Consider the following 18,553-nt stretch of genomic DNA (forward strand, 5'->3'; position numbering starts at 1 on the left):
GTTTTTTCAGTGAGACAGACTCACACATGTTCTGTGCCTGGCTACCTTCAATGGTCAATTTTATTATAAACAACGGTATCAAAATATACAAATCTGTGTAAGAACAACCAGGAACTGCAGCTTTTTTAAGGGCCAAATGGGCATGAACCATTTCCAAGGTGGCAGCTTCGCCTCTGCCAACCCCTGGAGAAACGGGGGTGTGAGGACCGCATTTCCAGGACGTCAGTCTGAATAATTTAAAGGGCAGGTCTGGCCTCCGGCTCTGGACGCGCATCATAAATCTTCATGTGGGGGCGGCTGTGTTGGGTCTTCTTCTGTGACTTCTGCCAGGAAACAAACACAGATCGTCAGGTAAAATCCCAGCACGAGGCGCTGAGGGTGTGGCGGCCAGGTTTCTACGGGGACGGGGCAGCGCACGCGGCGCAAACGTCCGGATGGCGGGGTCCCGAGCCCCCACAACTGGGGGCATCCAGGTGGGAGGCGCGGACGCAGGGTGTTTCGGAGCTGCCCTCTGCTTCGGGTGCGCAAGACCAGGATGGCGAGGCGCTCCCTCATCAGCTGGGGCCAACAGGAGCTTGGATGATGGTGAGGGGTGCGGGCGGGGAGGCCCCCCAAGACACGTTGGGGGCAGAGGTGGCGTGTGGCCCTGCTCCCCGCGGACATCGGGTTCGTCCCTGTCTTTAACGCCCAGGGTTGACGACAGCACCTGGCTGTGTACCCGTGCCGCCCGGCCCGGCTCAGCGAGCTCCTGGAGTCTGCGTCTGGTCTTCCTCATTCAGGAAAACTCTGTGTCAGTGTCATTTGGACACCGCCCCTGCCCCTTCGGCTCCATGTTCTTCCACAACTTCTATGAGACTGTCACAGGAAGAGCCATGTCCCCAGAACATGGGGCCATCCTAACCCCAGAGCTGTGAATTGGGGGCACTTTACAGACGGTCAGGGTGAGGGGAGGAGGTCACTGAGGTGGGTCCTTATAGGAAGAGGGAAATCGGGACACGGACACACAGGCCACGAGAAGGCCACGTGGACAGAAGCAGGCATCGGAGGGTCGCAGCTGTAAGCCACAGAAAGCCGAGCCTGACCCGCCAGAAGCGGGCACAGGCCGGACGATCCTGCCCCACAGGCTTGGAGCAGTGCAAGCCCCAGGCTCTCGGGAAGCTCCGGTAGGGACGGCCGCCGGCCTCTACTGCCGGCATATCTGCCGACCCTGGGGTCACCGACTCTCCTTTCCGCCCGACCTCCCACACGGACGTTTCCCCTCCTGTCTTCCCCGACCCCAGCCAGCACCCTCCTCGGGCCGCTTTTGCTGTGAGCTTCTGAGCCAGGCGTGCGCCCGCCGCACACCGCCACACCACTCACGGCCGCCCGGGGTCTGCGTCCGCACACACGCGTCTTCCGTGTCTTCGAAGCCCTCAGGACACACGCACACGTAGCTCCCGGGAGTGTTGTAACAGTTCTCGTCCTGGCGCATGCACACCTTCTCTGCACCCGCACACTCGTCTATGTCTGCAATAGAGACGCTTGCTGGGACCGGCCACTTGGTCCGCAAACACGTCACCATCACGGGATGCACGCACTCACGATTCGCTCCCGCACCAGAAAGTGACACTGGACAGGGCAGGTCTCAGGGAGGGGCCGCGGACGGGTAGAGGGGCCGAGAAGGGACAGCGCAGGCATGTGAAGGTGGGAAGCCCTGCGCGAGCTCACGCCGTGGGGCCATCGGTGCGTTCGCTGCCTTTTCTAAGCGGGTTCCAGCCGGCCCCGACCATGAGGGCCTGACGTGCAGCCATGGGGGCCATGGGGGTGGGAAGTGGGGGGGCTGGGCACGGGAGGCTGGAGCAGAGCCCCCGGCCGCAGGATCGCCAGCACCACGCACACCCGACACCTGGGGGCTGGCCGGGACAGACCCTCAGTCCCCTACCTGCTGCTTCTGTATCTCACGCCTGAGAGGCTGGAGCCAGTGCCCCACCCCCACCAGCTCTTCACGGGACCTTCGACATCGTGGCCCCTTTGCCACGTTCCATCTTAGTCCAGCACAGACGCAAGGGCACTGACCTGCACACTGGCCGCTTTCTTTGGTGTAGCCAGGGATGCACTCTTTACAGTGTCCTGGACCCTTCCCCGTGCAGCCCACACAGGTTGAATCACATTCTAGAGCAAGAACAGACAGACATCGATGTCAGACAGCCTCCCGTGAGCAAAATGGGACCAGAAGCCACGCCACATGATGATCTGGGCATTCCCCCTCATCAACGTGCGTGTGCCACAGGGACTGTGTCGACACCCCAGCCCCGTCTCCCAGCAAAGCAGCGACATGCACCCCCAGAGCCGTGACCGCACACAGACGGTCCCCCTTCTGCAGACCGTCTTCTTGGAGCAAAACAAAACCACCTCCAGCTTGGGGCACTGCTTGACCGGACACTGACCGGCCGGCTAGGAGCTCGGTAGGAAGAGCAGAGGAGAAACGTGAGATGCTCCCCGGGTGAGGTCTCACTGCTGTCAGGGCCGCTGCCCGGGGGGGGGAGGGGGGCGCCAGGCAGCCTCACGCGCTGCTGAGAGCACGTCAGTGCAACCTTCTGGGGACGCCAGGGCCCTACAATCCACTCTCCCAAGCAGTTTGGAAACAAATCCCGAGAAAACAAGAATACGCAAAGCTCTATCTACCAAGGTATTCCAAGTTCACAACTGTGGGAGAATTTATGATTTAAATATCCCACAACAGACTGTTGAAGAAAACTGGAATAGGGGCAGGCTCCAGCATCACGAACATGCATGTTCACGCCGTGGACAGCGTAACATGGCGTAAACAGTCATGGCCCCATGGAATGAGGCCGAGCGCGGTAAAACTATTAACAGAGCTCCCCACTCCACAGAATTGGTGGTTTTAAAAATTATCATCTTTTCAACTTATCTGAATTTTCCAGTTTTTCTGCAGCAAATATCTATTACATGGGTTGCCACCTTCCACTTTCTACAGCAGGCAGAACCCACAGAAGTCACGTGGGTGAACCGTGGACAACGGCTCGCAAAGGAGGACCTGGAGCCCAGGGCCCGGGGAGGTGCCGGCCCGCCCGCCCGCCCGCCCACAGGAGCCAGGGCCCAGGCACCTTCGCACATGAACGAGCCGTTGACATTCTCACAGTACTGCTGGTCACTGCAGGGAGGCGTCTCTGCCGCACACTCGTCCACATCTGGAACACAGCAGCTGTGAGGGACAGGCCCCCCGGGCCCCCGTGGACATGACATGGTTGGTGGCCAGACACAACCCATGGCCACGGCCGGCCTGGAGAGGAAGGTGGCCACTGTGTGGAGGACGCATGTCCATGTTTCTCCCAGAGGCCTTCCACGTGCAGGGGTGACAAGGAGCATTTAGTGTCCCCGGGAGAGGGGCCACTGTGAGGGACCAATAGCTAACGTGAGCGTCCTGTGCTTCCGTGTGGACACGCAGAAGCTCCAGGTCAGTGTCGGGACCACCACCCTCCCCACTCGAGACGAGCCACTAGGAACAGGTCTGCCGCCCGCAGCCTGGCCTCTGCCTGCTGTTCCTCCCGCTGCCTGCCGGAGCCCGGGCCTGAGGAGCCCCTTGGCCCCACTGCCCCCCACTGCCAGGCCCTCCCCGGGGCTCCTGCGGCACTGGGTTGGAAGCCAGGGCTCACAGGCAGGATGGAGCCCAAAGGAAAGGGTGCAGCAGAAGCACACGGTGGCCACCAGGCTGGGTGCGTGGGGACAGGTGGGGACAGGGCCTGGACTCTGCAGCTTTGTGTGTGTGTCAGGAAGGCATGCCTCCTCTCTGTGGCTGAGCAGCTGGACCAGGCCAGAGGGAGGTCTGTGCCTTAGTTTCCCTGCCTGTACCTGGACAAGGGAGGGGGATGGAGGAAAGGAAGAGAGGAAGGAGAGGAGAGAAGGGGGAAGGGGAGGGGGTGGGAGGAGAGAGGAGGAAGGAGGGCGGGAGGGGGGAGGGGGGAAGCGGAGAGGAGGGGCGGGGAGCCTGCCCAGCCTCACCCACGCAGGCGCCGTCTTCCTGCAGCCAGCCCGCCGCGCACTGGCCGCAGTCTCTGCTGGTGGGGCCCGTGCACGTCTTACACGACTCATCGCAAGCTGCAAAGCAGAGGTGGGACGCCTGTCAACATGCGTGAATCCCATTCTCAGTAACAAACAGGACACAAAGGTCATTTCAGAAATTAGGAATTTACCTTCGCTAGGACGGAAACAAAAACCAAATACAAGTAAGATAAAAAACCCAGTAAAGCAAGGCTCATTCAACAATATAAAAATCGACTCTCGTGTTTCATCGTATTCCTGAACTTAACGAGAAAAACACCACATGGGCTTTCAGGGCCCCTTCACGGTCACGTTCTTAGCAGACAGGGACCCCAGGAAAAGGGCTTATGACCCGAGAAAGGCAGCTGCCCAAACCCCGGAGCCCACGCCCGCCAGGTGGCCCCCAGCCCCAGTGTGCCCCGCACGGCACCCGTGTCCCAGGCCAGGCAAGGGCATGGCGCCGGAACCAGAGAGGCCACGGACTTCCTGGTGCTCCAACACGTCCTGCACGGAACATCCAAGGGAGCCGCAGACCAACGACGGGCCCTAACGCCGGAATTCAGCTCAATCGCTGATGCCAAGACGTCTCCCAACGTTGGTGAGAGATCGATGAGAAAATGTATGCAGAAGGGAGAGTGCTCGCCTTCTTCCGTGGTCTGCGCAAGCCACCGTTGGGCCGCGGGCCCGCACCCCACGGACGGAAGGCATGGCCGGCGTCCGCCTGGCGCTCAGTGGGGTCACTACTGACGTGAACGACCCCACGGGCCTGTCGGAGGCCCGACCGAGGGGGAGCCCAGAACAATGGCCAGGCACCTTTGAGGACCCGGTTGGGAAGGGCCCGCCTGACCCAGTGCCAGGGTAAGGGAGGCAGCGCATCGTCTGATGGGGCCGGGAGGCCGGGAGGTCACACCCTGGGGCCTCAGGCGTGCTAGTTCTCGTTTGTGCCACCACTCTGCCGTCTGGTGCAGGGACGTGGGCCTCTGCAGGCTGCACCGCGCAGGTGGGTCATCCTGCCCAGGTAGCTGCAGGGCGAGAGCAGGCCCCTGCGAGGACACGGCGGGTGCCAGGTCACGCAGAACCAAGGCTAGCGTGCACGGGACACGACCGCCGACTCTACACCGTCCACCCGCTTGGTCCTTGTCCGGAGGACGTGGGGAAAGGTGGACCCGTTCTTCCCTCTTGGGCTTGTTCAGAGACAGACAGCAAGACCGTCCAGGGCCTGCACGCACTCCCGTGGCCCTTCGCGGGGTTCACAAGGGCCTCCTAGCTCCGGGGGTGTGGGGAGAGCCAACAGGCCCCCATCTGTGCCGGCAGCTCCTGCGTGCCCCAGCGCAGCTGACGTACCTGCGCACACGCTGTGCGTCTCGTTCCTCAGCGAGCTGAAGTAGCCGTCCACGCAGTCGGTGCACGTGGCCCCCTGGTAGCCGAGGTGGCACTGGCAGGACCCATCCCCCTGCCTGCTGCCGTCCCCGCTGCAGTGCCCGTTCCCGCTGCAGGGCCTCTCGGACCCGCCCTGGCACGCTGTGGGCGACACAAACCCGCCACTCAGACGCTCTCTCAGGGAGCGCGGCCCCTTGCTCACCTGACCTCTTCACAACCAAAACAGCGTTTGGATCTCTCCGTAAAATCCATACTTCCTCTCTCAAACGAGCTCCTCTTGGGAACACACGAGCCCGCAAGCGTGGCAAGGCTGTCTGGAGGACGCCCTGGGGTCTGCAGGCACTGGGGCTCACCTGCTCGGGAGCGAGGGGGGCCTCGGGCAGCCTCCCTGAAGCACGGGGACAATGGGGACGCTGACATGTGGCATGGGTGCAGCCGCCTGGGACACGGGGACAGCCGGCTGCAGCCACATGCTGGCAGGACAGGAGGCGGCGGCCGCAGCCAGGGACAGAGTTCCAACTTGCAACGCGTGCCGCTCTGTCCCGCTGAGCGCCCACAGTGACTGGCAATGCCACACACGGACTGTGCCTTTGGTTCAACGCATGCCTCTTCCCTGTGGCTTCCCCAGTGAAGGCCGACGCGACACATCCCACCCGACAGACGCCCGCTGCCCCCTTGCTTCCCACAGACAAGTCTTTGCTGCTCTGTGGGCAGAACTGGGCGGGGGCCACGAAAGCCACAGAACTGCCTCTTTGCACTCAGAGGGTGGCACCCGCGCAGGTGGGTTAAGACCGACCCACAGGGGCCCCACCGAAGGCCTGCAGACCCCTGAATTAGGAGCCTTCTTAGGATCAGGTACTCAGGGCTGTCCGGCCCCCTGGAGGCCCTACGGTGTGGAGGGGGCAGTGACCTGGCGCCCTAGGGCTCGGTGGAGGCAGGGCCCTGGGCCCTGTGGGAGCTGATGGCCCCAGATCCCAACCATGCCTCTGCCCACCTGGGAATCACGACACGGATACTGAGAACAATGCAGGACACTCAGGATTTCCCCAACAACGTACCGAGGCAGTCTGGCCCATACGTTCCCGGTGAACAGCAAACTTTCAGTGTTTTCACACAGAACCATTCAAATAAGTCGGGATACTCCTTCTTCCTGAGGAATTAAAAACATGTTCATTAAAGCTCATGTAACAGATTTCTTCAAAACAAAAACAGAGTTTATTACAGTATATGGTCCAGAGCATCACGTCAGGGAAACGACAGTCTAGGTGTGAACAGGCTTCTCCTGTTACCAGCTCACTAGCGTTATCACATTCAGGTAATAAAAGGTGGCAACGCATGTGCAAGAAGGAGAACACGCATGTGCAAGAAGGAGAACACGCATGTGCAAACTCTTCTAAGTCTGAAATTGTTTCAAATTTATAAACTAAAAAATAAGAAGTCACGAACGCTATAGCTTCACTGAACACCCAGGGGAGAGCAGTGGGGCTGGAGCTGGGGGGCCAGGCTGCAGCATGGCGGTGTGTAGCGGGGGGCAGGGGTGTATGCGGGGGGGTATGGGGGTGCGGGGTGGGGGGGGACAGGGTAGGGGTGGAGGCACTAGGGGGGCACGCAGGGCCATGGGTGGGCCTGGGGGGATGGGGATGGGGGTACGGGGCACGAGGCCAGGAGGGGAAAACAGCGTGGGGGGAGGGAGGTGCAGGGCTGGGGTGGTGGGGGTGACAGGGTAGGGGGACACAGGGGTGTGGGGTGCAGGGCCAGGGGGGACAGGGCGGGGGGCATGGGTGAGGGGCTCAGGGCCGGGGGGTGGTGGGAACTGGGTGATGGGTGTGGGGGCGCGGGGCTGGGGGGACTGGGTAGGGGGCCAGGGAGTGGGGGGGACCGGGCGGGGGGCAGGGGGGACTGGGTGAGGGGCGCGGGGCCAGGGGTTGGGGGGCACAGGGCGGGGGGCGCGGAGGCACTCACAGCTGCAGCCACCAGGCCTCCAGGTGCTCCTCGTGCTCCTCCAGCAGACTGTGGCACTCGAAGTCGCTGCTCCCGCACAGGCTCTCAGTGATCTCCAGAAGGCGGACCTCACTGAAACACAAGCCCGTCAGCACTGCCGGGTGAGGAGGCAAGCTCAGGTGGTCAGCGTCTGTCCCACAGGGACATCCTGAGGCCCCACTTGGTGCTCGGTGGGAACACATCAGCTGGGGACGAGCGCAGTCGGTACCACAGGGAGAATTAAACGCAGAGGGCGGTGGTCAGGGTGGCAGGGAAGACCCCGACGTGGGGTGCGACGGGCAGAGGGCGAACCCGACCTGCGGGGAAGCCAGCAACCCTTTACGTGGCGGGACTCAGTTGCCCCGTGCGCCATTAAAAGACCACCCTGTCTGCCATGTGGAGAGTGGATGTAGGGACAAATGTGGAAGCAAAAGGCCACTCAGGGGCCAGAGCACAGGTGGCTGCACCGAAGGGGCCCTCTGTGAGTCCGTCGTCAGTGTGGGTGACGGCATTCACGGGGACGTGTCGAGTGCCGAAGCGGGGCTGTCAGAGCAGGGGTGTGGCACCCACCTGAATTCATACTTGGACAGCGACTTTTCCTCCCAAGCCGTGTTCCCGCCGCCAAAGTTCTTCTTCGCAGTGTCCACCATTCCCTGTGGGGAGAGAGGGCGGGCACAGGGCTCAGCGCTGCTGCCCCCACCCACACCCCTCGTGGAAGCAACCGTAGTCCACCCTGGGGGTGACTGGAGTCCACTGTGGGGACGAAGCCATTCATTGCCGGTGACCCCGGGTCCATCACCACGGTGACCTGGGGTCCATCCCTGGAGTGAGTCCGGTCCATTATGGGACGACCCTGGGTTCATGACCCCAATCTACGCTGAGTTTATCCTGGGTTCATGACCCCAGCCCACTGCAGGCAACCCTGGGTTCATGACCCCGGTCCATGGCGGGGTGACCCCGGTCCATCGCGGGGCGACCCTGGGTCCGTGACCCCGGCCCATGATGGGGTGACCCTAGTCCATGGCGGGGTGACCCCGGTCCATAGCGAGGCGACTCTGAGTTCGTGACCCCGGTCCATGGCGGGGTGACCCTGGTCCATGGCGGGGCGACCCTGGGTCCGTGACCCTGGCCCACCGCGGGCGACCCTGGGTTCATGACTCCGGCCCATGATGGGGTGACCCCGGTCCATAGCGAGGCGACTCTGAGTTCGTGACCCCGGTCCATGGCGGGGTGACCCTGGTCCATGGCGGGGCGACCCTGGGTCCGTGACCCTGGCCCACCGCGGGCGACCCTGGGTTCATGACTCCGGCCCATGATGGGGTGACCCTAGTCCATGGCGGGGTGACCCCGGTCCATAGCGAGGCGACTCTGAGTTCGTGACCCCGGTCCATGGCGGGGTGACCCCGGTCCACGGCGGGACGGCCTCGACCCCGCCGCCCCCCAGGCCGGCCCCCGCGCCCCGGCTCCGTGTCCCCCGTGGGGCGACCGGCCCACCTGGTTGAACTTGTGCACCAGCTCCCGGCAGCGCTTGCAGGGCGTCGCCTTCTTGGCGGCCTCAGCAGGCGGCGGCGGCGGCGGCAGCAGCAGCAGCAGCAGCAGCCCCATCGCGGACGGGGCCGGCGGGCGCATGGCGGGCCGAGGCGGACAGCGTTGCGCAGGACGCAGCCGCGCGGGCAGAGCCGAGGTGCAGCGGAAACCGGCGGAGCGCTCGGCCTCTGCGGCCGCCCACCGCTCCGCGGTGCCGGCCGTTCCCGGGGCTACTTGACGGCGCCGGGCGGGATCCCGCCCACCGCCAGCCCTCGCGCCGCTATTGGTCCGTGGGATCCACCCCGTGCCCATGTGGCCCAATCCGGGCTCGCCACGAGAAGCGACCAATAGGAAGGCCCCGGGTCAGCGTCCAGCCGGGAGGGGTGGGGACGGGGGCGTGGAGATCGGAGCCGGCTCCGCGCGCGCGCCGCTCGCGGCGGCCATCTTTACTCCGGGCAGGGAGGGCGCCCCCGCCGCGACGGTAACTAGGCTTGGGGGGCCATGTTAGGTTTGGGCACGGGCCTCTCGTCGGTTCTCGGCTTCCGTCGCTCCGCTTCCGGCCGCGAGCGGTCGTAGGGGCTGTGCTTCGAGGGACGACGCTGCGGGCTGGCAAGGTCAGCGCGTCCTTCCGCGGCGGGGGCTCTCGGGGCTGGCGGCGGGCGGGGAGGGCGACGGGGACCCCGAGCGGGCGCGGGAACCGGGGCTTGAATGAGAGCCGCGACGAGCGTGGGCCGTGGTCGTGTCTGCTCTCGAGCTGGCGCTCGTCTCCAGCCTGGGGGTCGCCCCCCGAGCTGGCGGGACAGGAGGGCCCTCGCAGGTGGCCTCCTCGGCCGAGAGCCGGCCCGTGGGCACCTGCGGCGCCCGGGTGCGGCCGTCGAGCGCCCCCCCCGTCTCCAGGCCCGCGCGGCTCCGCACCTGCTTTCTGCACCTGCTTCCCAGCTGCCTTCCCGGGCGCTGGGCCGGCTCGGCCTCGGCGCTGCGGGGGCCGCCCCCGTAGGCGGCGCGCCTGCGGCTTCTGCCCTCGGTCTCCTGCGGGACAGGGGCAGCCCGGGTCGGGCACCGGCCGTCCGCACCCCGCAGCTTGCGAGCGGACCGTACGCGTTTTCCCGCAGGGGAGCGGCCTGGGGCGGCGGCACAGGGTAGGGGGCCAGGCCGGGTCTCAGCGGACCCGGGACAGCTGTGGGCCCGCGACACGCTCCGGCCAAGCAGCGCTCTCCTGCGGCGTTTCCACAGCTGGTGTGGAGATGCTTCCTCTTGCTTTCAGCTGTCCGTCTCTCGTAACAGTAAGGGGAACTGAGAGTGGCGTGCGAACGTCCTGTGGTCTCCTGGGCTTTGCTGGAAATTAAAGCATTGACGCGTTTTTAATGAAACCACAGCTGTTGTGATGAGATCCACGTGTAAGAGTTTTGCTGCATTACCTCTTCGGTAGTTTGTTGAGCGCCCGCTGCACACCAGGCTCTGCGGAGGGAGCAGCGGCAGCCACGTTCCCGCGTTGGCTCCTGTGACCGAGTCCCTCCTCCCTGGGGAGGGGGGCAGAGAAGTCCCACCCTCAAGCGGCTTACGCCCTAGAAAGGCGGGGCACAAACTGGTAACACTTCTGTCCGTCCGTGGTTTTTATATCTGGGAAGAAAGGAATTACGTGCTGTTTTGGTAATTCTTACTATTAAAGCCCCTTTCCCCTCCTGCCCCCACCTCACCACCACCTTAAGCCGGACTCCTGCTCCTAATCCATAGATTTTCCTTCCCTTGTGGATCCCCCGCTTGCCGTCTCTGGCGACCACAGACTTCATAAATCTTCCTCCAGTAAAAGGTAGTGAGCACGGTGGCTCTCTCCTTTTGCTTCTGGTCCTTCTGTTTTTTTTTTTTTTTTTTTTTAAAGATGTTATTTATTTGGCAGAGACACAGCGAGAGAGGGAACACAAGCAGGGGGAGTGGGAGAGGGAGAAGCAGGCTTCCTGCTGAGCAGGGAGCCCGATGCGGGGCTCGATCCCAGGACCCTGGGATCATGACCCGAGCCGAAGGCAGACGCCCAACGACTGAGCCACCCAGGCGCCCCGGTCCTTCTGGTTTTGATAAATTTTTATTTGATCAAATAAATTCATGTTTTAAGAGAAGCCAGAAACTTGAAGAAGAGCTTGTCATCTTCCCTCCCCACAAGTTGAAAACTCTGTGTCTCCCGGGAAGCCTGGTACCATAGGCTCCTCCTGGCACTGCCCTGTTGGGATTTGGGTGATCCACCACAGGCAGACCTGTCTGAACACCTCGAAGACACGCTCATGTTTTTGCCACCTACGTATTCACGTTCACAACACGAGGTGCCGTGTGGCTCCCAGGGTGAAGGGCAGGACTCAGCAGGGCAAGCATCCGCAGCTCCTGTCCCATTGTACTTGGATGCAGGTGCTTCTCTGGCTGCCCTGGGCCCTGTGTCCTGCCTCCTGCCCTCCTGTGGCTGCCCCTCTGTGGTCCTCCAGACACATCCCTCCCGCCCCACAGCCTCCTGTCCCCGGTCTCTCTGCCCGGACCATGGGGGCCTACTCTCGCCAGATTTGAGCCTCTCAAGGGCAGGGGCCACCCTGCTGCCCTCCAGAGGCTGGGCCAGCCTCGGGCCCAGCTGCATGGAGGACCAACTCAGTTCTGCAAATAAAGCCTTTCTTCCTGGAAAGATCTGCACACAGCTCAGAGCGTGAGGTAGCTGGTTAAGACGTGAAAGGCGCTCAAGCGTGACTTTTCTTTGAACTTTCTTTTTTTGATGTGGTCAGATCTGTGGATGTTACAACAGTAGTTTATTTTTAAAGATTTTATTTATTTATTAGAGAAAGAAATAGAGAGGGAACACAAGCAGGGGGAGTGGAAGAGGGAAAAGCATGCTCCCTTCTGAGCAGGGAGCCCAACGTGGGGCTTGATCCCAGGACCCTGGGATCATGACCTGAGTCGAAGGCAGATGCTTAATGACTGAGCCACCCAGGCGCCCCCACAACAGTAGTTTAAAGAGCTCACACATGCCCTTCACCCAGACCCCCGGGTGTTAACTCACGGGGGACTTTTGAAACCTGGGAATCTGCGTTTTCGCTTTCTCCCCAGGCTCACAGCGGCACTGTCGATGACCGCTGAAGGCCCGGGAGGCGGGAGAGCGAGATGGTTGGGAAGACGCCGTCAGGCGCGGGCAGGCAGCGCCAGCTGCTGGGGCTGCTGCTGGCTGTAGCCGCCATCCATCTTGTCACCTGTCCCTATGCCAAAGTGGAGGAGAGCTTCAACCTGCAGGCCATGCATGACCTGCTTTACCACCGGCTGGACGTGGACAAGGTGAGCCCCCGCGTCCAAGACCATGCAGCATCCCCACCGCGGGCGCCCACTGACCTTCCGTTCTCCCTGCAGTATGACCATCTCGAGTTCCCCGGAGTGGTCCCCAGGACGTTCCTTGGGCCCCTGGCCGTGGCGGTGTTCTCCAGCCCTGTGGTCTATGTGCTGTCCCTGCTAGAAGCATCCAAGTTTTATTCTCAGCTAGTAGGTAAGGGGGTCTTCAGATGAGGACAGAAGGAAGAACCGTGGTGTGGTTAGGGGATTTCAGGGAGCCTGGTGGAGCCTCCCTCCTCCAGGAGTGTCCCTCCGTTGGAAGCTTGGCCATCTGTGGCCACTCACCATGGTGGTCTGGAGCACGAGGGCAGCTCAGACATTGGCCTTTTCTGGGGCATAAGCTGGGACAGCTAACTGAGCGCCTCTCACTTCTGCTCTTGGGTCCGTGAAGTGAGGGTGTCGGCCCTTCCTCCCCAGGCGGGGGATGCAGCGGGCTCTTGGCGCCTCCCACAGTGCTGCACCCCCCCTGCCAAGGAGCAACCAGCCTCGCCAGCCGCTCACTGCATGGAGCTTTCTCCCATGGGAGCAGCACGTCTGCATCCGAGGCCTCCCCCCCCCCCCCGGAGGTCACCAGTGATAGGGCTTTGTGTAGATCATTCTGGATCTTTTTGTGTGCCCACATGCATAACTTTCAAAACCAAATTTAGGACATTCTGTACATATTGCCCCACAACCTCATCGTTGAGCTAGCAATCACCATTTCTCCGTTTTAGTACGTTTTTATCGTGTTTGTATCCAGACATTATTTAGATTTCCTCAGTGAACTCGAGCACACTCTGCAGCTGGCTCTCTGCCTGTACTTGGACTCCTGGAAATCTGCCACCACGGGGGGCAGCTAAACAAGCGTGCTGGTTTTGTGGGGTCCAGGGAGCCCCAGACGGAAGAGCCGGCGCCATGTCTGAGCATCGGGCTCTCAGCATGTGTGGCCCTGCAGGTGTCACATCACCTCCATGGTCCTGAGCCGGTCACACGGACCTCTGGACACTGCCTGCCCGGCCCAGTGGCCGTGCCCCCCAGAGCCCGCCTACCCCAGGCCACATGGTCACAGCAAAGCTGTAGGGTCGAGGTGCCGGGGTCCAGGCTGTCCGTTCCCCACGCCCTGTCCGTTTCCCCATGCCCCTCTTTTGAGGTGGTTTTATTGTCACCTGGTCATTAACTCGCCGTCACCAGTAACCTGTCAGGATCCCCTTTCCCTGCACCTGGCGCTGCCAGCCACACACATTGCCGTGTTTATTTAGTCAGGGCTGTCCTTGGACTCAGCGTCATCTTCGGACTCTGGACTTTACAAAAAGAAGTGAGGCGGCAGTTTGGGGCCATGGTGGCCACCATGTTCTGCTGGGTGACAGCCACGCAGTTCCACCTGATGTTCTACTGCACGCGGACGCTCCCCAACGTGCTGGCCCTGCCCGTGGGTAGGTAGTTGCTGAGCCACACGAGTCACTGGGCACACCGGCCAGGTGAAGGGGTGTCCGTCCGGGGTGCGTCTGCCTGACGAAAGCTGCTTCCTGCTGGGCACCTCGGAAATGCCCAGTGACAGGATAGCCTGTGATGAGAAGCAGGGTCTCGGTGCTGGATGGAGGTACACTTTCCAGCAAGAGGCTGTTTGGGAGGGCTCCCCTCGCCTGCGGACAGTGAGTGCTGGGTGGAGAGAAGATGCCTGCGCAGCAGATGGGCAGCTCTGTCCAGGTATCCTGGGGGTGATCCGGGCAGATGGGAGAATGGCCGTACCCTGGGAGCCATGAGGAGACTGAGAGCCGGTGGTATGGGAGGCTGTGGATGGTGTGGGTCTGGGAGTCTGTGTCGGTCAGAGCAGAGGCACGGCCGGGACCCCTGTGGGGTGTGGTGGGGAAGGTGGCAGGCAGGCGCCATTCTGAAGGAACCCCTGTGGAGCCAGCAGGACATGCTGTGTGCCTGGAGGGAGGCCAGGCGAGGCTAACGCCAGACGTATGCAGCCGGCGCGTGGGGGAGCTAGGAAGCAGGTTGCGGGACACAGGCATCTGGGGTCCGGGTGCGGTCAGGCCCGCAGAAGTGGCCCCAGGCCGAGTGATGGGGCAGGCGCCGTGGCTGGAGCCTGGGCCCGGTGTCAGCAGATCTGGGTCTGAATGGCATTGGCTGTCCTCTGGAGGGTTCCGTGCGGCTTTCCCGATGAGGAAGTCAATCGGCCCACCCCTGGCACCCTGTGTCTTGCAGTGCTGCTGGCCCTCACGGCCTGGTTGCAGCTGAAGTGGGCCCGCTTCACCCGGCTCTCGGCCTTCGCCATCCTCGTGCTCAGGGCCGAGCTGAGCCTGTTCCTGGGCCTGGTGCTGCTGACACTGCTCTGCACCCGGAGGCTCTCCGTGGCAAAGGTCCTTCGCTGTGCCGTGCCGGCCGGGGCCCTCTGCTTAGGTGAGTGGGGTCGCCGGAACTGTTCTCACCGGAAGCTCTGCTTTGTCTGGTTTTAGGAAGATGAAGAGAAATTCAGAAAAAAGGCTTTTTTGTTAAACGAAATCACCTTAGTTTTCAGCAGCATTACGTCTTACGTGGCTCCCCTTGCGGTTCTGCCCAAGCTTCCCCGAGAGGCCCTCTCCCCTCTACCCGGAGCTCTGTCCCCAGACTCTCCCCCTTGTCCGGGCCGGGAGGGGGTGGCTGGGCCCCGCACCTGGCTCGCCAGGGGAGCCGATGTCCCAATGCGCGGGCTGCTCCCCCATGAAGTGTGGCTCGTGGCCTCTGCACCAGCGTGGCTGCCTCATGGGATGTCGACCCGTGGCCAGGGACTTGGCTGCTGCTCGCACAGCCGTGGCAAAGTCTGAGCTGCTCAGGTGGCCATGTTCTTTCCTGAGGGTCTCCTTCGTCTTACCAGGACTGACGGTCGCCGTGGACTCCTATTTTTGGCGATACCTTGTGTGGCCGGAAGGAAAGGTGCTTTGGTACAACACCATCCTGAACAAAAGTTCCAACTGGGGAGTATCCTTCAAGTGTGTCTGTAGGTCAGACCGTGGGGCAGGGCAGCCGGTGCCACTGGCCTCACTCAGGGGACGCAGTGGGAGCTGCTTTCCCCCTGTGGAAATGCCGCTTCGCCTCTGGACGCTCATTTTGTCCCTGAGCGTTGGGGATCATCTCTGACGGTAACTTGCAACGGTTTGTTGTGGAGTGCGCAGGCACACGCACAGGTGGAGACTATAGCGTGGCGAGTCCCCGGCGCACCCATCACCCTAGGACAGGCCGTGCTGTGGTGCAGAGGGGGGACGGGAGGGGGAGAGGCCGGGGAGGGGGGCCCCGGGGGCTGTCGGCCGTGCCACCCTGTTCCGTGTGGACAGGTGACTCGCCGGCGTGTGGCCTCCTTAACTGTCCCACCCGAGACCTCCCCGCTGCTGTGGTATTTCTACTCGGCCCTGCCCCGCGGCCTGGGCTGCAGCCTGCTCTTTGTGCCCCTGGGCGCCGTGGACAGGAGGGCCCTGGTGCTGCTGCCGCCCTCGCTGGGCTTCGTGGCCCTGTACTCGCTGCTCCCGCACAAGGAGCTGCGGTTCGTCATCTACACCTTCCCCGTGCTCAACATCGTGGCTGCCAGGGGCTGCGCCTGCCTGTGAGTCCGCTGCGCCCACGGCCATGCCGCACGTGCTCGCTGTCACGTGGGGCAGGCGCTGGGTGAACAGACGTGTCTGGGAAGGCGGCAGGGTCAGGATGGGCCAGCCTCAGGCCGCCGTCGGTCTGTGGTCAGCCGGGCCTGTCTCCACACGGCTGTGCACACCATCCAGGGCCCGGCCGCCCGGGGAGGACCCTCACGGGGTAGCCAGGGTACAGGGCGGCCGGGCAGGCTTCGGTCAGGTGGGTAGTCTCCGGGGCTGACTTCTCGGAGGGGCAGGCCCCGCTTGGCAGGGTGTTTGTCCAGGCAGATGACAGGCCAGAGGAAAGGGGAAGGGCAGGGGAGTGCTGTCGGCCCCAGGGCTCGGGGCATGAGATGGTGTGGGGGTTACCGAGGGAGGGAGACGGCCCAGCGCAGAACAGAGGGCCCCCGGAGAGGGTGCCCGGGCTGCAGGTGGAGTCCCGTGGCGCTGAGGCAGGATGGTCACTGCCCGGGGCAGGAGCTGACTGCTCAGCAGCACCTGACCGGAGCGCGGGCCACGTCCATCCTGCGCTCAGAGCGAGCCAGCAGACCTGTCCGTGGAGGACCAGGCAGAGAGCACCCTGCCTGTGGGGCCTCGTGGTCTCTGTTGGAGCTCCCAGGGCAGCGGCAGCCCTGCTGTCCCCTTTGCTTACAGACCGGGCAGCAGCCGGCATGTGTCTGCCCCCTGAGCCTGATCTAAGCAGTAACCCGAGATGTTTGGAAACATAGAAATCTTAAACCGGCGTCTGGGTGGAATGACGCGGAGGAAATTTTGGAGGTGGTACTTAGGACTCACTTTCTCTAATAGTTCGTGCATCTACGTGGTGATCAGTGCTCCCCGTGATCATGGTGGACAGGAGCTGTTTTTTGCCGCAGCGTCCTGTGAGATGTGCTGTTCTTTTTCAGGCTGAACAATTATAAGAAGTCTTGGCTGTATAAAGTGGGGTCCCTCCTCGTGATAGGACACCTTGTGGTGAATGCCACGTACTCGGCCACAGCCCTGTACGTGTCCCGCTTCAACTATCCTGGCGGCGTGGCCATGAGGAAACTGCATGAGTTGGTGTCGCCCGGGACAGGTGGGCGCTGGGGCCGTGCCGGTGTCGGCCGGGACAGGGGGCGCTGGGGCCGTGCCGGTGTCGCCCGGGACGGGGGCGCTGGGGGCCGTGCCGGGACTTGCAGCTGGGGCCAGAGGTGCATCGCTCACAGTTCTCACCAAGCACATGGGGTCGTCCGCAGATGTCGTTCTGCACATCGATGTCGCTGCCGCACAGACAGGTGTGTCTCGGTTTTTGGAGGTCAACAGTGCCTGGAGGTATGTTCCCACCATATTATGACTGCAGATGAGGCGCTCCTCCCAGAGGCAGTGCGTGGGCTCCCTGGGGGCCACAGGTGTACAGCCACACTCTAATCTTGCAGGTACGAGAAGAGGGAGGGTGTGCAGCCCGGGTCAGGGCATATGCTGGCTTACACGCACCTCCTCATGGAGGCCGACCCTGCGCACCTGGCCCTCTACAGGGACACACACCGGGTCCTGGCCGGCATTGTGGGCACCACCGGGGTGAGTCTGAACCTGACCACACTGCCTCCCCTTGACGTCAACCTGAAGACAAAGCTGGTGCTTCTGGAGAGACTCCGTGGGCCTTCCTGAGAAGGGGCCAATGTCCGTCTGAGGACATCGGAGCTCCATCAGCATCCCGGCAGATGAGACAGTACGAGAAACAGTGGAACCACAGACGTGCCCCGGACGCAGGCCTGAGGGAAGAGGCCCAGCTCTTCCACGGCCACCCCAGACCACACAGGGTTAGAACAGCGGGGATGGCAGGCCTTGCCCCATGCCTCAGCTGCTGGCCCTGGGCCTCTTGGAACACCCGAGGAAGCACACCCTTCTGGGGAGAGCATGTGAGTCTTTGTGAAGTGGACAGTGGGAACCTCGGCGCCTGCTGACCACGACCCCCGCCTGAGCTGCGGGATGAGTCCTTTGTGGGCACAGGCATACCGTTTCCATCTCAGACGAAACTCTGGGGAATTCACAGAGAAACAAGAATAAAAATTTAAATGTTTCCTTATTAGAGATCTCATGATAAGGGGTATTTCCAGAGACTATCTTCCCATAGGTTGTGTTTTAAGTGATAATTTTGATACTTTTACACTTTACTGAAAAGCACATATTATGTACAAAGTATCCGAAATGCATCTAATACCAGGAGGCCCTGAGGACAATACAGGGAAATGGGTGCTACTGCGCACACATGACGAGCACTCACACCATGCATGTGCTGATACCATGCACGCACAGGTACACTCGCACCACACATAGACACCACGCACAGGCACCACGCACACGTGCACATGCCACCCCCATGCATAAAGAGAGGCTGCTTTTTCTGAGCCATTTGAGAGAGTTGCCTGTGGCATGGCTGTGACCACTGAGCACCTCAGCGTGTCCCAGGAAGGAGGTGACAGCATTTCCCACCGAGCTGCCGTGTTGTCCATGGACGGCAACCAACAAGTGTGTGTGTGCAGACGCGTCCACAGGGAGGACCTCCTCCAACTCTCCTGACTCGGCGCCCACCGATGGTTCTGCCGCGCCGGGGTTGGTAGCTCCCCCGCCCACCAGCTGGTGCTCAGCACACTGTGCGAGCCAGCTCCGCCTTCCCTTTTGTCTGTCGTCTGTGTTTATTATTTATG

General features: G+C 62.3%; 3 protein-coding genes across 5 annotated transcripts; 1 reads left to right on the forward strand and 2 right to left on the reverse strand.

The window, feature by feature from the left end:
* Positions 1 to 42: 42 nt before the first annotated feature.
* Positions 43 to 9,387, reverse strand: CRELD2 (cysteine rich with EGF like domains 2). Of its 2 annotated transcripts, XM_027592973.1 has the most exons (10): positions 8,896 to 9,387; positions 7,972 to 8,054; positions 7,384 to 7,494; positions 6,480 to 6,571; positions 5,386 to 5,562; positions 4,003 to 4,098; positions 3,108 to 3,191; positions 2,056 to 2,151; positions 1,360 to 1,506; positions 43 to 323 (listed from the first exon to the last, which is right to left on the reverse strand). In XM_027592973.1, exons 1-10 carry the CDS (start codon positions 9,238 to 9,240, stop codon positions 274 to 276), a joined length of 1,281 nt encoding a protein of 426 aa, XP_027448774.1. In that variant the 5' UTR covers positions 9,241 to 9,387; the 3' UTR covers positions 43 to 273. The 2 variants fall into 2 exon arrangements, with proteins under 2 accessions (XP_027448774.1, XP_027448775.1); XM_027592974.1 differs by lacking the exon at positions 43 to 323 and having other exon boundaries at positions 1,373 to 1,506; positions 3,108 to 3,283.
* A 24-nt stretch (positions 9,388 to 9,411) lies between these two features.
* ALG12 (ALG12 alpha-1,6-mannosyltransferase) lies at positions 9,412 to 17,662 on the forward strand. 2 transcript variants are annotated; one of them, XM_027592971.2, is made up of 10 exons: positions 9,413 to 9,542; positions 12,010 to 12,231; positions 12,304 to 12,436; positions 13,521 to 13,694; positions 14,473 to 14,667; positions 15,122 to 15,225; positions 15,621 to 15,844; positions 16,772 to 16,941; positions 17,102 to 17,177; positions 17,282 to 17,662. In XM_027592971.2, the coding sequence occupies exons 2-10, from the start codon at positions 12,064 to 12,066 to the stop codon at positions 17,511 to 17,513; spliced, it is 1,476 nt and encodes a 491-aa protein (XP_027448772.1). In that variant the 5' UTR covers positions 9,413 to 9,542; positions 12,010 to 12,063; the 3' UTR covers positions 17,514 to 17,662. The 2 variants fall into 2 exon arrangements, with proteins under 2 accessions (XP_027448773.1, XP_027448772.1); XM_027592972.2 differs by lacking the exon at positions 13,521 to 13,694 and having other exon boundaries at positions 9,412 to 9,542.
* Positions 9,414 to 11,310, reverse strand: LOC113922454 (translation initiation factor IF-2-like). The gene is made up of 3 exons (XM_027594345.2): positions 11,222 to 11,310; positions 10,347 to 10,448; positions 9,414 to 10,263 (listed from the first exon to the last, which is right to left on the reverse strand). The coding sequence occupies exons 1-3, from the start codon at positions 11,308 to 11,310 to the stop codon at positions 9,414 to 9,416; spliced, it is 1,041 nt and encodes a 346-aa protein (XP_027450146.1).
* Positions 17,663 to 18,553: the final 891 nt, after the last annotated feature.

The sequence above is a fragment of the Zalophus californianus genome, chromosome 9 (assembly GCF_009762305.2).
Source record: "Zalophus californianus isolate mZalCal1 chromosome 9, mZalCal1.pri.v2, whole genome shotgun sequence".
In the NCBI taxonomy this organism is placed as follows: domain Eukaryota; kingdom Metazoa; phylum Chordata; class Mammalia; order Carnivora; family Otariidae; genus Zalophus; species Zalophus californianus.